This window comes from Pelobates fuscus, chromosome 9, assembly GCF_036172605.1.
Source record: "Pelobates fuscus isolate aPelFus1 chromosome 9, aPelFus1.pri, whole genome shotgun sequence".
NCBI lineage: Eukaryota > Metazoa > Chordata > Amphibia > Anura > Pelobatidae > Pelobates > Pelobates fuscus.
In genome coordinates, this window is record NC_086325.1 from 27,913,985 (window position 1) to 27,933,717 (window position 19,733).

Here is a 19,733-nt window from a genome sequence, read left to right on the forward strand (position 1 = left end):
TCAGGCTGCTGTACCTGCGCTGGCCGTGTGGCCTGGGGGGTCTCCTGTCCCCTCCGCTCCTGTTGGGGAGCGTGAGCTGGCTCCTGTTCTCCGCCCGCGGGCATGGGAGCGGGGCGCGGTGGCGCCGGGCGTTGCAGCAGCGCGCCGATATCCCCTCCATCAGGTGCTGTTTTTTGGGATCTGCGTCCCATTGCAGGTATGAGCGCTGGCGTTTCAGTGGGTGAGGGGGGTGGTGGAGGTCCTACCCTCTCTGCTCGCGGCCGGAACAGAAATTCCTCCAGGTCCCGGATCGCCGGCGAGGTGTAGGCCCCGGTTATGCGTTTCCGCTTGGGGAGCTTGTGGGGCTGCAAAAAAGGCATCTGCTGGTGCCTCTTGCCTTGCTGGTTCCGATTATGTGGGTTGTGGGGCTGGATGGGTGCCCGTTTCGCGGATTTTGCCTGGATTAAGTTTTAGGATCGGGAGAGATGGAAAATGGCGTCTGGTGCCGTGTGCTAGCAGGCTCCGCCCCAGTATCTATTCCTTTTGATGGACTTTCCTCATTTGCAACTTACTGGTGAAGGGCAAATAGCTCTACGGAATTTGTTGGCGCTTTATCAATAATAAAATAATAATAGATAAAGACATGGGGCGCCCAAAGATGGTCAGCTGAACGAGCGTGATTCTCTTTCTGATCAATAGTTTTGCCTTCCTAGAATTGTAACAAAACTAGAAAGATCTGACCCATTCATAGACTCTGGTAGAACATGAGAGAAGCAAATAAAAAAATAAACAATTGGGGATAAGGACATAAACCTACATGTACATACACACAGACAGACAGACACACAAACACACACACACACACACACACACAGACAAACCTTAGAGTTTTACTACCACCTAGACATATGATGAGATAAGCAGAGGGCTCTTTGACAAACAAAATAATGATGGTGTAGCATCTTATAAGTTGGTCCACAGGATTAAAACTGACAATTCCATTCACAGAAAAACAAAAAGCAAAAAGATGACAAAAAAATTTATTATGTAGGGTATAAATTAGTATTCAGTATCTGTATACTAACAAAAAATGTAATTATGCTTTATTGTAGGATTGCAACCAAACATGCCCTGATTATAGACAGCAGGATGAACCGGCCAGACAGCTTCCGAAAGCAGCCAGAGAGGGAGGAAACTCATCCAGAGGTGGAGTGCATGGATAGTAGGGTGGAGATACATAAAGTGATGAATTAATGTTGTTACAGCATTTTAAAGAATCTAGAAACCACGTTTACTAAGTTATAGAAGGTGATCTGGACAATTTAAGGACAAGATTTAGCTACCACACTCAATGAATGGCAGACTGGATGGCAGCAACACTGTGAGTAAGCAATGGCAACAGTCACTTGAATGAAGAACAACACTGAGATCCAGCCACACGTTCTGAAAGGAACTAGCCATCACTGAGAGACAGCCATACTCACTGAGAGACAGCCACACTCACTGAGAGACAGCCACACTCACTGAGAGACAGCCATACTCACTGAGACAGCCACACTCATTGAGAGACAGTCACACTCATTAGGAGACAGCCATTTTCACTTTAAAGAAGCAGCACACAGTGTGGGGGAGTCCCTCTATTACTGAGATTGTCACACTCACTTTAAGTTAGCGGCACATAGTAGGAGCAAGATGCACTCAGAGTAAAACAGTTATCCTTACTATTAGGACATAACACACGATGTCAGTAAATCACACTCATATCACAACTCACTGGAAGGCATTAACTGTCTATAAAACTGCCACACTCACTGTCTATGAAACAACAACACTCACTGTCTATTTAACAATCACACTCACTGTCTATTTAACAATCACACTCACTGTCTATAAAACAGTCACACTCACTGTATTTGAAACAGCCACACTCACTGTCTATGAAACAGTCACATTCACTGTCTATTTAACAGTCACACTTACTGTCTATAAAACAATCACACTCACTGTCTATGAAACAGCCACACTCACTGTCTATTTAACAATCACACTCACTGTCTATGAAACAGTCACACTCACTGTCTATTTAACAGTCACACTTACTGTCTATAAAACAGTCACACTCACTGTCTATGAAGCAGCCACACTCACTGTCTATTTAACAATCACACTCACTGTCTATGAAACAGTCACACTCACTGTCTATTTAACAATCACACTCACTGTCTATGAAACAGTCACACTCACTGTCTATGAAACAGCCACACTCACTGTCTATGAAACAGCCACACTCACTGTCTATTTAACAGTCACACTCACTGTCTATGAAACAGTCACATTCACTGTCTATGAAACAGCCACACTCACTGTCTATGAAACAATCACACTCATTGTCTATGAAACAGCCACACTCACTGTCTATTTAACAGTCACACTCACTGTCTATGAAACAGTCACACTCACTGTCTATGAAACAGCCACATTCACTGTCTATTTAACAGTCACACTCACTGTCTATTTAACAATCACACTCACTGTCTATGAAACAGTCACACTCACTGTCTATGAAACAGCCACACTCACTGTCTATTTAACAGTCACACTCACTGTCTATGAAACAGTCACATTCACTGTCTATGAAACAGCCACACTCACTGTCTATGAAACAATCACACTCATTGTCTATGAAACAGCCACACTCACTGTCTATTTAACAGTCACACTCACTGTCTATGAAACAGTCACACTCACTGTCTATGAAACAGCCACACTCACTGTCTATTTAACAGTCACACTCACTGTCTATGAAACAGTCACATTCACTGTCTATGAAACAGCCACACTAACTGTCTATGAAACAATCACACTCATTGTCTATGAAACAGCCACACTCACTGTCTATTTAACAGTCACACTCACTGTCTATGAAACAGCCACATTCACTGTCTATTTAACAGTCACACTCACTGTCTATTTAACAATCACACTCACTGTCTATGAAACAGTCACACTCACTGTCTATGAAACAGTCACACTCACTGTCTATGAAACAGTCACACTCACTGTCTATGAAACAGTCACACTCACTGTCTATGAAACAGCCACACTCACTGTCTATTTAACAGTCACACTCACTGTCTATGAAACAGTCACATTCACTGTCTATGAAACAGCCACACTCACTGTCTATGAAACAATCACACTCATTGTCTATGAAACAGCCACACTCACTGTCTATTTAACAGTCACACTCACTGTCTATGAAACAGTCACACTCACTGTCTATGAAACAGCCACATTCACTGTCTATTTAACAGTCACACTCACTGTCTATTTAACAATCACACTCACTGTCTATGAAACAGTCACACTCACTGTCTATGAAACAGCCACACTCACTGTCTATGAAACAATCACACTCATTGTCTATGAAACAGCCACACTCACTGTCTATTTAACAGTCACACTCACTGTCTATGAAACAGTCACACTCACTGTCTATGAAACAGCCACACTCACTTTCTATGTGTCACGGATGGCGTTCCAAAGACCGGGACCCCTGTGTGCCTGATTTAGATGATAGGAGTCTCAGCATGAAAGTGGACAATCAGGGTCTGGTGCAGGGTAACCACACACCCCCTGGTGATGATCACCAGCGTTTGTGCAGCCACAAACCAGAACCCTGGTGCAGCTTAGCAGATACTAGGGGCTAGATGATTAGCTGAGATGTATCCAGTACTAGAAACAAGGCAAGACTAAGATAGGCACCAAACAAGAAAAAAACACAAAACTAGAAGAACCCAGAACCATAGAAGGACAGAAAGCAGAACCCAGAAGATGTGAACAATACATAAGGGAAACATTAACAGAACATGGGCAGGACAGGACAGGACTGTACATGGACTGGGAATAGAAAATAAAACAAGAGGAGACATTAAGTACTATATATATAAGACATTGGAGATTTAGACATAAATAAATGGCCAAGATGTATGCAGCCCACCACTGTGCCAAAGTACTCCAATTACAGTGGGTCCTAACTGCCTAGATATGCATGACTAAATAAACAATAATAAAACACACACAGCACTTACCTGCAAAGAAAGGAGCAGAGGATATAAGACCACTGCTTGCAGGATTAGACTGAAACAAAAGGATTAATGGCAAAGGAATGGGTGTGGCAACATAAAACAAACATTAAAAGGAATCCAGGAGACTGGGAATTCCACGAACAGTCACACTCACTGTCTATTTAACAGCCACATTCACTCTCTATGAAGCAGCCAGGGGCGTATTAGCCGCGAGGCAAACAAGGCATTTACCTTGGGCGGCATTTTCCAGGGGGCGGCAAAAAAAGCCACCCCCAAATGCCCAAGGCAAATGTCTTGTTAGCCTTGCGGCTAACAGACATGCCGGCGGGCTGCTGGGCGATCGGGTGGCCCTGGCTGGCGGGCGGGCGGCAGGCTGGCGAGGGAGCACTTCCCCTGAGCTGTCTGCTCAGCTCCCTCGCCAGCCGCAGAGTGAGGCTGGGAGGCGGAGCCGGAATATGACGTCATATTCCGGCTCCCAGCCTCACTCTGAGGCGCGCGAGGGAGCTGAGCAGACAGCTCAGGGGAAGTGCTCCCTCGCCGGCCGGCCGGCCGGCCGGCCGCCAGCCAGGGCCGCCCGATCGCCCGGCAGCCACTGGACCACCAGGGAGGAAGAGACACCCCCCCCTCCCCAGCATTCCCAAAGGTAAGGAGGCTGGGCGGGGGGGGGGGGAGGGTGTTAAATTAAAAAAAAATGTGTTAAAAATAAATTTAAAAAAATGTGTTAATGTGGGTGGGTGAGTGTGTGTCTGTGTCTGTTAGTGTGTGTGTCTGTTAGTGTGTGTCTGTGTCTGTGTGTCTGTTAGTGTGTGTGTGTGTGTGTGTGTGTGTGTCAGTGTGTGTGTCTGTTAGTGTGTGTGTGTGTGTGTCAGTGTGTGTGTCTGTTAGTGTTTGTGTCTGTTAGTGTGTGTGTGTGTCTGTGTGTCTGTTAGTGTGTGTGTGTCTGTTAGTGTGTGTGTCAGTGTGTGTGTCAGTGTGTGTGTCTGTTAGTGTTTGTGTCTGTTAGTGTGTGTCGGTTAGTGTGTGTGTCTGTTAGTGTTTCTGTCTGTTAGTGTGTGTGTGTGTCTGTTAGTGTGTGTGTCTGTGTCTGTTAGTGTGTGTCTGTGTCTGTTAGTGTGTGTGTCTGTGTCTGTTAGTGTGTGTGTCTGTTAGTGTGTGTGTGTGTGTCTGACTGTGTGTGTCTGACTGTGTGTGTGTCTGTTAGTGTGTTTGCCTGTGAGTGTGTGTGTATGTTAGTGAGTGTGTGTGTCTGCTAGTTTGTGTCTGCTAGTGAGTGAGTGTGTGTCTGTTAGTGTGTGTCTGTTAGTGAGTGTGTTTGTCTGTTACTGAGTGTGAGTGTGTTTCTGTTAGCGAGTGTGTGTTTCTGTTAGCTAGTGTATGCGTATCTGTCAGTGAATGTGTGTGTGTGTATTTAGAATGCGGGGCGGGGGGAAAGGTTGGGTGGGGGTGGCGCGGGGGGAGGGGGGGCGCCTGAGTTTTGTCCTGCCTAGGGCAGCACAAAACCAGGATACACCACTGGAAGCAGTCACACTCACTCTCTATGAAACAGACACACTCACTGTCTATAAAACTCACTGTCTATGAAACAGTCACACTCACATCTATTTAACAGTCACACTCACTGTCTATTTAACAGCCACACTCACTGTCTATTTAAAAGCCACGCTGACTGTCTATTTAACAGCCACACTCACTGTCCATTTAACAGCCACACTCACTGTCCATTTAACAGCCACACTCACTGTCTATTTAAAAGCCACACTCACTGTCTATTTAACAGCCACACTCATTCTCTATGAAACAGTCACACTCACTGTATATTTAACAGCCACATTGACTGTCTATGAAACAGCCACACTGACTGTCTATGAAACAGCCACACTCACTGTCTATGAAACAGCCACACTCACTGTCTATTTAACAGCCACACTCATTCTCTATGAAACAGCCACACTCACTGTCTATTTAACAGTCACACTCACTGTCTATTTAACAGTCACACTCATTCTCTATGAAACAGTCACACTCACTGTCTATTTAACAGTCACACTCACTGTCTATTTAACAGCCACACTCACTGTCTATTTAACAGCCACACTCACTGTCTATGAAACAGCCACACTCACTGTCTATTTAACAGCCACACTCACTGTCTATTTAACAGTCACACTCACTGTCCATTTAACAGCCACACTCACTGTCTATTTAACAGCCACACTCACTGACTATTTAACAGTCACACTCACTTTCCATTTAACAGCCACACTCACTGTCTATTTAACAGCCACACTCACTGTCTATTTAACAGTCACACTCACTGTCTATGAAACAGTCACACTCACTGTCTATGAAACAGCCACACTCACTGTCTATGAAACAATCACACTCATTGTCTATGAAACAGCCACACTCACTGTCTATTTAACAGTCACACTCACTGTCTATGAAACAGTCACACTCACTGTCTATGAAACAGCCACACTCACTTTCTATGTGTCACGGATGGCGTTCCAAAGACCGGGACCCCTGTGTGCCTGATTTAGATGATAGGAGTCTCAGCATGAAAGTGGACAATCAGGGTCTGGTGCAGGGTAACCACACACCCCCTGGTGATGATCACCAGCGTTTGTGCAGCCACAAACCAGAACCCTGGTGCAGCTTAGCAGATACTAGGGGCTAGATGATTAGCTGAGATGTATCCAGTACTAGAAACAAGGCAAGACTAAGATAGGCACCAAACAAGAAAAAAACACAAAACTAGAAGAACCCAGAACCATAGAAGGACAGAAAGCAGAACCCAGAAGATGTGAACAATACATAAGGGAAACATTAACAGAACATGGGCAGGACAGGACAGGACTGTACATGGACTGGGAATAGAAAATAAAACAAGAGGAGACATTAAGTACTATATATATAAGACATTGGAGATTTAGACATAAATAAATGGCCAAGATGTATGCAGCCCACCACTGTGCCAAAGTACTCCAATTACAGTGGGTCCTAACTGCCTAGATATGCATGACTAAATAAACAATAATAAAACACACACAGCACTTACCTGCAAAGAAAGGAGCAGAGGATATAAGACCACTGCTTGCAGGATTAGACTGAAACAAAAGGATTAATGGCAAAGGAATGGGTGTGGCAACATAAAACAAACATTAAAAGGAATCCAGGAGACTGGGAATTCCACGAACAGTCACACTCACTGTCTATTTAACAGCCACATTCACTCTCTATGAAGCAGCCAGGGGCGTATTAGCCGCGAGGCAAACAAGGCATTTACCTTGGGCGGCATTTTCCAGGGGGCGGCAAAAAAAGCCACCCCCAAATGCCCAAGGCAAATGTCTTGTTAGCCTTGCGGCTAACAGACATGCCGGCGGGCTGCTGGGCGATCGGGTGGCCCTGGCTGGCGGGCGGGCGGCAGGCTGGCGAGGGAGCACTTCCCCTGAGCTGTCTGCTCAGCTCCCTCGCCAGCCGCAGAGTGAGGCTGGGAGGCGGAGCCGGAATATGACGTCATATTCCGGCTCCCAGCCTCACTCTGAGGCGCGCGAGGGAGCTGAGCAGACAGCTCAGGGGAAGTGCTCCCTCGCCGGCCGGCCGGCCGGCCGGCCGCCAGCCAGGGCCGCCCGATCGCCCGGCAGCCACTGGACCACCAGGGAGGAAGAGACACCCCCCCCTCCCCAGCATTCCCAAAGGTAAGGAGGCTGGGCGGGGGGGGGGGGAGGGTGTTAAATTAAAAAAAAATGTGTTAAAAATAAATTTAAAAAAATGTGTTAATGTGGGTGGGTGAGTGTGTGTCTGTGTCTGTTAGTGTGTGTGTCTGTTAGTGTGTGTCTGTGTCTGTGTGTCTGTTAGTGTGTGTGTGTGTGTGTGTGTGTGTGTCAGTGTGTGTGTCTGTTAGTGTGTGTGTGTGTGTGTCAGTGTGTGTGTCTGTTAGTGTTTGTGTCTGTTAGTGTGTGTGTGTGTCTGTGTGTCTGTTAGTGTGTGTGTGTCTGTTAGTGTGTGTGTCAGTGTGTGTGTCAGTGTGTGTGTCTGTTAGTGTTTGTGTCTGTTAGTGTGTGTCGGTTAGTGTGTGTGTCTGTTAGTGTTTCTGTCTGTTAGTGTGTGTGTGTGTCTGTTAGTGTGTGTGTCTGTGTCTGTTAGTGTGTGTCTGTGTCTGTTAGTGTGTGTGTCTGTGTCTGTTAGTGTGTGTGTCTGTTAGTGTGTGTGTGTGTGTCTGACTGTGTGTGTCTGACTGTGTGTGTGTCTGTTAGTGTGTTTGCCTGTGAGTGTGTGTGTATGTTAGTGAGTGTGTGTGTCTGCTAGTTTGTGTCTGCTAGTGAGTGAGTGTGTGTCTGTTAGTGTGTGTCTGTTAGTGAGTGTGTTTGTCTGTTACTGAGTGTGAGTGTGTTTCTGTTAGCGAGTGTGTGTTTCTGTTAGCTAGTGTATGCGTATCTGTCAGTGAATGTGTGTGTGTGTATTTAGAATGCGGGGCGGGGGGAAAGGTTGGGTGGGGGTGGCGCGGGGGGAGGGGGGGCGCCTGAGTTTTGTCCTGCCTAGGGCAGCACAAAACCAGGATACACCACTGGAAGCAGTCACACTCACTCTCTATGAAACAGACACACTCACTGTCTATAAAACTCACTGTCTATGAAACAGTCACACTCACATCTATTTAACAGTCACACTCACTGTCTATTTAACAGCCACACTCACTGTCTATTTAAAAGCCACGCTGACTGTCTATTTAACAGCCACACTCACTGTCCATTTAACAGCCACACTCACTGTCCATTTAACAGCCACACTCACTGTCTATTTAAAAGCCACACTCACTGTCTATTTAACAGCCACACTCATTCTCTATGAAACAGTCACACTCACTGTATATTTAACAGCCACATTGACTGTCTATGAAACAGCCACACTGACTGTCTATGAAACAGCCACACTCACTGTCTATGAAACAGCCACACTCACTGTCTATTTAACAGCCACACTCATTCTCTATGAAACAGCCACACTCACTGTCTATTTAACAGTCACACTCACTGTCTATTTAACAGTCACACTCATTCTCTATGAAACAGTCACACTCACTGTCTATTTAACAGTCACACTCACTGTCTATTTAACAGCCACACTCACTGTCTATTTAACAGCCACACTCACTGTCTATTTAACAGCCACACTCACTGTCTATGAAACAGCCACACTCACTGTCTATTTAACAGCCACACTCACTGTCTATTTAACAGTCACACTCACTGTCCATTTAACAGCCACACTCACTGTCTATTTAACAGGCTAACAGCCACACTCACTGTCTATTTAACAGCCACACTGACTGTCTATTTAACAGCCACACTCACTGTCTATTTAACAGCCACACTCACTGTCTATTTAACAGCCACACTCACTGTCTATGAAACAGCCACACTCACTGTCTATTTAACAGCCACACTCACAGTCTATGAAACAGCCACACTCACTGTCTATTTAACAGCCACACTCACTGTCTATTTAACAGTCACACTCACTGTCCATTTAACAGCCACACTCACTGTCTATTTAACAGGCTAACAGCCACACTCACTGTCTATTTAACAGCCACACTGACTGTCTATTTAACAGCCACACTGACTGTCTATTTAACAGCCACACTCACTGTCTATTTAACAGCCACACTCACTGTCTATTTAACAGTCACACTCACTGTCTATTTAACAGCCACACTCACTGTCTATTTAACAGCCACACTCACTGACTATTTAACAGTCACACTCACTTTCCATTTAACAGCCACACTCACTGTCTATTTAACAGCCACACTCACTGTCTATTTAACAGTCACACTCACTGTCTATGAAACAGTCACACTCACTAGTGATCCGTATCAGTCAGAACAGTTTATACTCATACAAATGACGGTAAGCCCGTCTTTCTGTTAGAAGACTCTGTATTTCAGACTCTTTCACTAACTCTGTGTATTACAAGTTCACCTTACATCATTGATCAAGCTATATATGTAGCAGTGAAATTGCCAGCAAATATATATTCTAACCCTATCTCATACATAGACCAGGCAGCTATACTTCAAGGCTGAAAAAACCCTAATATAATAAGCCGCCAGGAGAGGAAAATATATAAAGTTGTGAAAAAAAAATAATATTAACACATTTTTTTATTTTTTTTTAACTTCTAAATACTGAAAAACTATGTTGTGATTATGTATTTGTTTGGCACAACAATATACATTTTCTTTTTCTTAAATATGTATTCTCCTGAATATTTGTTACTCCTGTGCATCCTAGCAGTTGGTGGATTCTGCCATGTCACTAGGGGGCAGTGCAGAGCTGTGGCTCTACCTTCAGTCACCTGTAGACTCAGTATTTACTGCTATGCCAGTAGCATAGAGGTAAAAGCCAATCAGATAAAAAGGGAAAATGTGCATAACTGTGCATTTCTGACATTTCTAGCAATTTGACTAGCACAGTGTATTGATGGAATTTCATTTTCTTATTTCACTTTTTTCATGTAAGGCACGAATGACCAATGCAATTTAAAGCCCTCCAAATAGTTTAAATTCTTTTAGAGTTTGTTTTCTGTTTTGTTTTTACAATAGACATATTGATGGAGAAGAATTATGTGCCATTTGTCACAAGCGCAGAAAAAAAGTTTTAGATGTAAAAAAATATGTCGTTTTTACACGTGTAGTGAAAAGTGACTTGTGTCGAGTTAGCAAATGTGTCATGAAGTGTAATGCACGATAGCAGTAGCTACTTGGAAAAATAAATTGTCACACACTGCATGGGGGTTTACCTTAATACTGTTTTACTGATACCGATGTCCTTCCTGATCCTCTTTGATACAGCAATAAAAGAATATGTAGTGTAGACAATAAGCCAAGTTAAGCTGTTTTCAAAAAAAATAAAAAGTAATCTCAAGACTTTCTTGTCCGACAGACTAAAAGCGAACTTGTGGAAAATCGAGCAGCCAACCATAAGCAAAAAGATGTTGGGTACCGGGTATAATAATGTTAAAAACAAAAATCAAACAGTGAATGGGTCTGATATATTGGTGGTGGGGGGGGGGGAGAGGCTGCCTCCCAATGGAGGCTCATCCATAGGGGTGACCCACCAGTTTTTATGTGGGAAAATGTGTTTGCGATAGTTTGGAAACAGTAAGATTCTTTTTTCAGGAGAGGAGGGTGGCAAATAAAAACTATTTAGGAAAAAAATGAATGTCTCTCTAACTATGTAATAGGTTTTACTTCTGCAGGACCCCTCCCCTTTCATTGGTAGCTGTTTGTAGAAGCTGACTAAAGAGGATCTAGGCATGTCTAAACAATGGGGCTGGTTTGAAATCTGCCCTGTTTCAGCATGTTTTGCACATGCCTTGTGTCCTTTAACCCCTTAAGGACACATGACATGTGTGACATGTCATGATTCCCTTTTATTCCAGAAGTTTGGTCCTTAAGGGGTTAAGAAGAAATTTCAGGAATTTCCATTGAGTTGCCATTCAGACAGTAGAACCAGCTGCCCATGAGTGGCAGCATGTCTTTTCAGGGGCCATAATTGGCTGATAGCACCAGGAAGTGGGGTTACAGTGTACTCAGGAGAGAGACGCCATCTTAGATGTAACACAGAAAGGGCACAGCTGCAGCAGCTCCTGGCCCCTGCCAAATGTAAATGTATAATATTATCTTTTTCTCTTCCCTAATATCCCTTGCGACAGCCTAAGGGCTGGTTAACCAAAGGGAATTTACTCAAAAAAATATAAAGCCATGGATGACAAGGGGAGGGGTCATTTCTGACACAGAGTAATGTGCTGTCTGTCATTAATAGTTTTAATAACTCCTACTGCATGCACCCACCATTGTCTTTAAAGAGTTTAGTCACTCTACAGCTGAGACCTGAGACACTCATGCTGTGGCTATTTGAAAAGTTGTGAAGCTTCAAACTGCAGGACTGTGGCTGTGACTCAGAGGACTGAACTGATTCGGGTTTCAGTCTGTTTTAATCTGAAATGATTGTTAATTCTGCTAATCATGTCAGCTACTTCTTGGTTCCATATTATCACTACAGATTCATTATATTGCCAACTGCAAAGTTAATGAGGAGTCTATCAGTATCCTGCTGCTTTAACTCTGTGTACACTGTGTGCTGATCAAAGACAACGATCAGGTGGCCCCAAGTGCATGGGGAACCCGATGGGCTCCTTGAGCTTGCCTGCCCGCTGCACCGGCAGTAGTTTCGCCACTGCCACTATGTGTATTTTGTGGAAACTTTATGTGATATCTATTGAGGTTGTACACGTTCATATTTATCCCAAGATTGAAAGCGGCTTATATTTAACAGAATTGTATGATATATAATCTATTTGCTTATTAAAAACATATTGAGATTTATTCATTAAACAGTGAATTGTCGTGAATTCAAAATCAAGTGTCTGAAATAGCCAAGCCTAGATTATAACTCTCTTGGAGAATTTCTCCTTAATACATATTTTTACCTAAATTTTGCAATCTGGTTCGTGTCACTGTTTAGTGAATAAACCTCAATGTTTCGAAAGTATTTATTATCTGCATCTTTCCTTGTTCGTTAAAAAAAAATTCGGAATTAGGACACATTAGACACAGTACGGCACGAGGAGGAAGCAATTAGCGTTGTGGAGGTGTTAGAGAATTTGCCTTCAAATTGCTGACAGGAATACCTCTATAATTAAATGCTTAATTGTATGTTATTAACTGTAAAACACAAAATATTTGTTTACATACATGGCAATAAATAGGGAGACAAGGAAACGGGGAGAAGAACGATAAAAAGGAAATTAAGATAATGTTAAATATAGGGGGATTTGGGGTAAGGGACATATAATTATACACAATAACATATTTGGGGATAAACCATCCCATCATGCTCTGCTGTATTTAAAACATTACCATATCTCTCCGTATTTAAAACGTGAAGGAGGAAGGCACTAGTGAGTGTTAGCTATTGAAAGCGATGTATGTAATTAATCATGTAAAACAAGATTGAAGCATTTAATGGACATAAATTATGCAAATATATATTCTCTGTGCGTTAAACACAGACGGCCTTCATTTAATATTTTTTAGAAAAGCTTTTATGAAAATAGCAAAAATATATATATTTATATCAATATATATTGAAAAAAATCAATGTATCAAAAAATATCTAAATATTTTTTTAAAGGTTTATCCAGAAATGTTAAATTATTTGAAAAGATTATCCAAATATATTAATCCAAGGCCACGTCAATGCTGTGTAGCTCTATAATAGACTCACACAACACTCATTGCTGAGAGATTTATAGCAATGGCGTTCACACACATACGCACAACACTATTGAGCGTTTTATTGCCGAATTTCTATCGAATGTACATATTGGAAAAAGAACTTTAAAAATAAGTAGTTCCCCCACCTATCAATCAATTATTTGGCACAGAATAAGCCTAGACCTGTATGCTGAGAATTAACTGACAGTGGAGAGCAGGAGAACCCTCCTACAGATACCATTGTTACCATGGTTACTCACTGATCAGCTGTTCTTGCGCTTCCTGAGGTAACATAAAATGGAGTGACTGATATCAATCAGTTCAGACGCATTGAAATCAGTGTGTCAGTCTCAAATCAAATCAAAGCGTGGGAGGAACACAGGTGGGCAGACCAGCGGTCATGGCAGGTCTGAGGCCAAAGTAGAACGTGTTAATATCTAAAATGAAATCAGTTGAATACGTAATTTATCTCTATAATAAAATGTCATAAAAGGTTTACTTTACAGAGAATTTGTTTGTTCAAAAGGCCACAACCAAACATGTACAGTACCCAGATCTCTCAATACTTTATTAATACGTATTTCGAGGCAAGTGATTGCCACACTCGCCATTTCCAGTTTCCGATGGGCCGTTCCCACATTACCTCGTCATAACAGAGATAAAGATGTGATGTAACTAAAGAATTTCCACCACAGGGTTAGGAAGACATGGTGGGTGAGGCTGCACTGACTAATATGTGTTATTGTTTCATTCTATATATAAATATAGGTAAATATTGATATCACTGTTAGTCATCCTAGGCTGACTGAGATGACCTCCATGAAATGTTTCTTGGTGACGGTACTACAGTATGTGATGTTGTTGGTCCCACTCTGAAACCTTTACGAGTTTGTGTCTTCCAACAGTACAAACATGGCCACAAACTGGGCGGTTTCTCAGAGATTGGTCCACAATGAGGGAAGTGTGCAACATTAGAATTTAATGACATAGACTCCTTTCCCCCTGCACCCTCATATAACTCAGGCTGCAGTAGAAGCTTTTTTTTTGTTTTTAGTTTTTGTGTTTAGGTGAAATGGCATCTTTAAGTATAGTTTTGTCAGTCTGTTGCCATTTTGCTAAGTTGGACAATAAATCATAAGACCAGCCAGTCCATTGGATGCAGAACTGTGGTCTGATCAACCCATCTTCATAACTCCCAGTCCCAGTTTGGGACACATATCTGTCCTCCATCCCATATCTGCTGGTCATCTTCTAGAAACACCACTGACTGCACTCAGGGAAATAAATTGAAAGTGCATCAGTGAATATAATATATTTCAAAATTAAGCCCTGTACTTAAACTCTCACTACTCCTGGGCGACAGCAATGACTATAGTACACATCTGCCCCCGAAACATATACAATAAAAACCAAAGAAAAAAGATACTTGCACACTATCTCAAATCTCTATGTACATTTAAATATGTGGAAGTTTTTAGTATCATTCCAGTGGCCATTCGAGTGTAAGCTCACCTGCCACATCAAGGCAAAACCTTAAGTACTCTGCTAACAATTCACCTTGCTGCTTTTAGCTAAAAGGTAAAATCTCTGAGACAGAGAGGGGTATTTTTCTAAATCCCTACACACTTAATATGAAGAGTTAATACATGTAGGGGTTTAGAAAAAATATCCATTATATCATTGGAAAACACACGTTTTGACCATGCCCTACCCAACTCACTATCATATTTCCCAATATTAGATTATATGCGTCCTAAGGAAATGATCAGTTATCAGTCCTGTACAAAATCTGGAAACCATAGATCCTTGATAGAAATAATATATTATTTAAATTAAAGACATTTCCTTTTTTTAAATTATTCTAGCACTATGAAAGAATCAAATTGCTGTTGTGGATAGTGAAGCTAAAGCCGGCAAAGACATGTCAGCGAGAATAATAACACAAGGTAATATTTTTATTTATATAAAGTATTTGCATACACATAAGCCTTGCTGCCAGACAAGACATGTTTTTATTTGTACCTGCGCATATCTCCCGAATGTGCCCCAGATCAATTGGGACAGTTCCAATTTGGGAGCCAGTTTCCACTATTGCAGTATGTCTGCACCTGATTGAGGTGAATGGGTAGGTCTCAGGTTCGGTCTGTTTGTGTCACATAGCTCGATATTTCTCTTACAGGTAAGCAGACAGAAGATGATATCTACTGCGCCTGCCTCTCCAAATCCTTATGCCAGATATCCACGCCAGTGACTGTCGGATTATACGCCCCATTTGGAGGTCGTGTCTACATTCTACTGGATCGCATTACAAGTAAGCAAAATAACGTGATGCCCAAAGTAACAAATCACTACATAAAGCAGAAGTCACTAATACACCCAATATTTTGCATATGAGGAGAGTGGAATTCTTTGACACATTTTGCTGATGTCATATACAGGTCAGTAGAGTACAAGACTTTCCTGGCCTTCTCAAGAATATCGCACTGATTTACAAATTTCGATCTGTAAATATGCTCCAAGTATATATTAATAACAGGTGGAATTAACAAAATACTCATTCGTATTTTTGTATTGATGGTTGCCTGCTCTCATAGTATTTATAAATATCATTTATTTAAACGATCCCAGATAAGTTTAAGTCCTTTCTGAAAAAAATGTGAATATGAGTGAAAGGAAGTATTCCCGGTGATCTATAAAATGGTATAATTTTTTCTCATTTCGTACTCTTCTGTAGACTCTCTATAGTTCCAGTTGGCGTGCTTTTGAAATGTTAACATTGTAGTAGAGTGTCCACACATAGCTTGTATTATCTTTTCTGCATGTATAAATACTATTACAGCATCTTTACTTCACAATTAACAACAATACAGCCATTGCTCTGGGGGTTATTTTTGTTCTTTTTTGTTTGTTTGTTTTGGTTTTAAAGAATATGACATAGTACAACATTAAAACACGTATTTTCAACCATCATAATCTATGTGTTTTGATTTTTCTTTTGGATATCTCATATATATTTTCATTTTTCTCAATGTATCATTGCATATAGTCGAAAGACTTATGCATATATACTAATGAAAAAAAAAACTATAAAAATAATTTAAAATATTATCAATGTATAGATCATTGTCAGATTTGATTTGTTATCTTGCTGTGGAGCTAACTCATTGCTTATACCTTTCAGAGTGCATGAGGGAAGAGGCATTACGTGTCACCGAAAAGGAAGAAAAAGCTGTAGGACATGTCACTGATAAGCCGGTGGGATGGGGATTCTTCCGTCTGCTCTGGTGTCTTCTTTTCTATCGCCCTCTCATTACAAACCGCCATCTTGGACGGAAAAGCATTGAGTTCATCTTTGTGAATTTCAGTGCCTGGCAGTATGCAGGCAGTGACCGTCTCTGGGCCGGTCTAGTCACTACCCTCTGTGATCAGATTCGCCGCCACTTTGGTGTCGTCCCATTGAGTATTTTCAAAGTTCTAGGATCGGCACCTAAGAGAGAACATGAGGGTGAAAACAGTCTCATTGAATGGATTTTCAAAAAGACTTTCTGCGTTATCCTTGTGGTCGTTTTACTCTTATTTATCTTTGGATTAGTTCTTCTGATTGTGCCAGTGACTTCGGGGACTCACGGAGACAGTGAGACAACCACTACAGTTTTTGGGAGTATTGTCACTGTGCTGTCAGGTTCAAGTATAATTATGACTTTGTATAAGCTGTGTAAAGGTGCCCTAATCAGTCAAAAGCAGAAGATTGAACGACTAGTTAACAGTCAGAAGTTCAGCTCCCAAATGGGCTTCATGAATGAGGTAAAGAAAGAAGTTGAAATTGTCACCCAGATGGTCCAGTGCATGGAGATCTTTCAAAAGCAGAAAATCCGTGTGGTTCTGCAAATCACGTGTCTAGAACTTTGTGCTCCTGACAAGGTGGTAGGGGTGCTAGATGCTATGAACACCCTACTATCAGATCGCAAATCCCCCTTCATTTCCATTTTGGTAGTAGATCCCAGCATTATTGTTACTTGTCTGGAAAGTGCAGGTTCTCTGAAAGGCATGGCAGACAATGGATACATGTTCTTAAACCGCACCGTTACTCTGCCATTTTCTGTGCCAGCATTAGGCAAGAGGACGAAACTTCAGCTTCTGAAGAAGGCTGTTCAGAGGACCGAGGATCTCATAGACTGGCCCAGTCGAAATGATGCAAATCGTGGAACTAAGACTGGTATTGCAGAGTCTGTGAGGCTTTTGAGGGGTGAATTATCAGAAGATGATGAGCCAGAGACAAAGGAATGCAACATTCAAGCAGGACGTTCAATTCAGGAGACCTTTTACTGCTTATATAGCGAACGTGAGGTTCTAAACGAATACATTCCCGACAGTATTTGCCAGATGAAGAGGATTGTTAATACCATTCCAGTGATGGTCCATCTGATGATGTTGAGCCGTATTCCATGGGATCGACAATCAGCTAGATCTGTGGCAGCATGGGTAGTACTTTGCAATCAGTGGCCATGCCGGTTAAGCTGGATATTACAGTGTCTGGAGGATGAGGACCAGAGAGGTTCTAAGGATGGGTTCTCTAACTGCTTACTTTGGGATGTGTTCAAGGAAAACAGCAAGGAACTCTTTGCTTTGAAGACAGGACTAAAGAATCTTCTGGATTTGGATGCAGACCCTGAAATTTTGCAGAGGTTTTTGTCTAAGGACTTTCCCTTCACGGTGGAAGAGGCAATGAGATTGATTCCATGCACTGTAAATTTGGACTCTTCCATAAAGCAGAAAATGGGACTACAACGGGGTATAAACAATCTTCAGAATGACTGGAAAGTGGTTGAGAGCAAGATATCAGAAGTTATTAGGGAGGGGAATTTAAATAAGACCGAGACTGAGAAAGATGGTGATAAGGATAAAGTTGAGGTTGATGTGAAAGTAGATGATTCTATGAAGGACAACAAGAAAGATGGTGGTACTTGTAAAAACGAGGATAAAGAGTGTTGTACAGAGGAATTTGTGAAGGGTGGAAGGAAGGACAGGCAAGAAACTGGTGAAGGCAGAGATGAGTGTTGGGTGGAAAGTGAGAAGGAGGGAGAGACATATAGGAAGGAACCTGGTAATGAAGGGCATCATCAAAGGCAGGACATTGAGGTAGTGGAGGTACACGTGAAGTAGGTCTGCTGGAAAGTGTGTGTTTGGTAGATGCTGTAAATAATGAAGACAGATCAAAAGGAGGTTCAATGGGAGATTAAAGGGACACTCCACCGCCGAAATAAAAAATTAAATATCCCTGTTTAGTAAATAAACCCCAATGAAAACTTGCATGCATTTAATTATGCATTTTTGTATATGGGGTGTATCTAAAGCAGCTTGCAGAAGTTGCAGATCTCTTGTCTAAAGACATTACAAAAAAAAAGGCAAAGACAATCACAAACATATGATGCAATCTGACAATAGAAGTTATTATGACTACAAGAGAAAGTTTGAAGGTTGAAGACAATAGTACGACAGGAGACAATATGACAACAGGAGACGGTATGATAATAATAAACACTATGACAACAGGAGAAACCATTACAATGGGAGATGTTATAACATTAGGCGGTATATCAGCTGGACACAATTGTGGGTTAGGTGTAAAAAGTGTTTCTATCCAAGCATGTGCTTGTATACCAACTGTTGCAAATAGAAGAGTTATCTAGTCATGGTTTACTTTGTTGCATATTATGTATAAAAATAAATGCAGTTGAATTATAAAAATGGATGGAACAAGTGTGACATTTCTAAGATACAAATGTTAAAATAAAAAGTTGCAAGTTTGAGACTGGAAAGTCACAAAAAAGTTCCCAATTTTTTTTCTCATGTAGAATATCTATCTAGATATTGCTATACATACTGTAAAAATGCAAAGGGAAAACTATAACCAAATACATTATAATTATTATTGACACATAATCCACAATGTGAAACAGTATGACAACAGAAAGAAATGAGACAGTAGAAAGAAGTACATAAATAGAGTGTGGGAAATATGAGACAAAGAACTTAAAGGAATACTATAGGGTCAGGAACACAAATATGTATTCCTGACCCTATAGTGTTAAAAACACCATCTAACCCCCTGTCTCCCCTTATGCCTCCCTAAATATAGTGAAATCTTACCTTTATTCCAGTCTGCTGGTGCTGGCTCTACCCCTGATCTGCCTCCTTGATTGGCATCATCATAAGTGGTGAACTCAGCCAATCACAATGCTTTCCCATATCAAAGCATTGGATTAGCTTAGATTGTCCATTCTGATGATCTCAGACAAGGAGGCAGGCCGGGGGCAAAGCCAAACACCGCCCTCGTCAAACAGCACCTCCTCATACAGATGCATCTTTATGAGGAAAGTTCA

The 19,733-nt window shown here is 41.9% G+C and overlaps 1 protein-coding gene and 1 long non-coding RNA gene across 2 annotated transcripts in view; one reads left to right on the forward strand and one right to left on the reverse strand.

The window, feature by feature from the left end:
* The window catches only part of LOC134572638 (uncharacterized), a 454,902-nt gene that overhangs the window by 217,368 nt on the left and 217,801 nt on the right, over nucleotides 1-19,733 (reverse strand). The gene's annotated exons all lie outside the window — the stretch shown is intronic.
* Nucleotides 1,314-19,657, forward strand: NKPD1 (NTPase KAP family P-loop domain containing 1). Its single transcript, XM_063433312.1, has 4 exons — nucleotides 1,314-1,360; nucleotides 15,216-15,296; nucleotides 15,530-15,661; nucleotides 16,532-19,657. The coding sequence occupies exons 2-4, from the start codon at nucleotides 15,272-15,274 to the stop codon at nucleotides 18,511-18,513; spliced, it is 2,139 nt and encodes a 712-aa protein (XP_063289382.1). The 5' UTR covers nucleotides 1,314-1,360; nucleotides 15,216-15,271; the 3' UTR covers nucleotides 18,514-19,657.

Coding starts and splice junctions, on each gene's coding strand:
- NKPD1 (XM_063433312.1), top strand. CDS start 15,272: ATGTCAGCGAGAATAATAACACAAG. Junction 15,297..15,529: donor AGCGAGAATAATAACACAAG/GTAATATTTTTA, acceptor TTTCTCTTACAG/GTAAGCAGACAGAAGATGAT. Junction 15,662..16,531: donor TCTACTGGATCGCATTACAA/GTAAGCAAAATA, acceptor TATACCTTTCAG/AGTGCATGAGGGAAGAGGCA.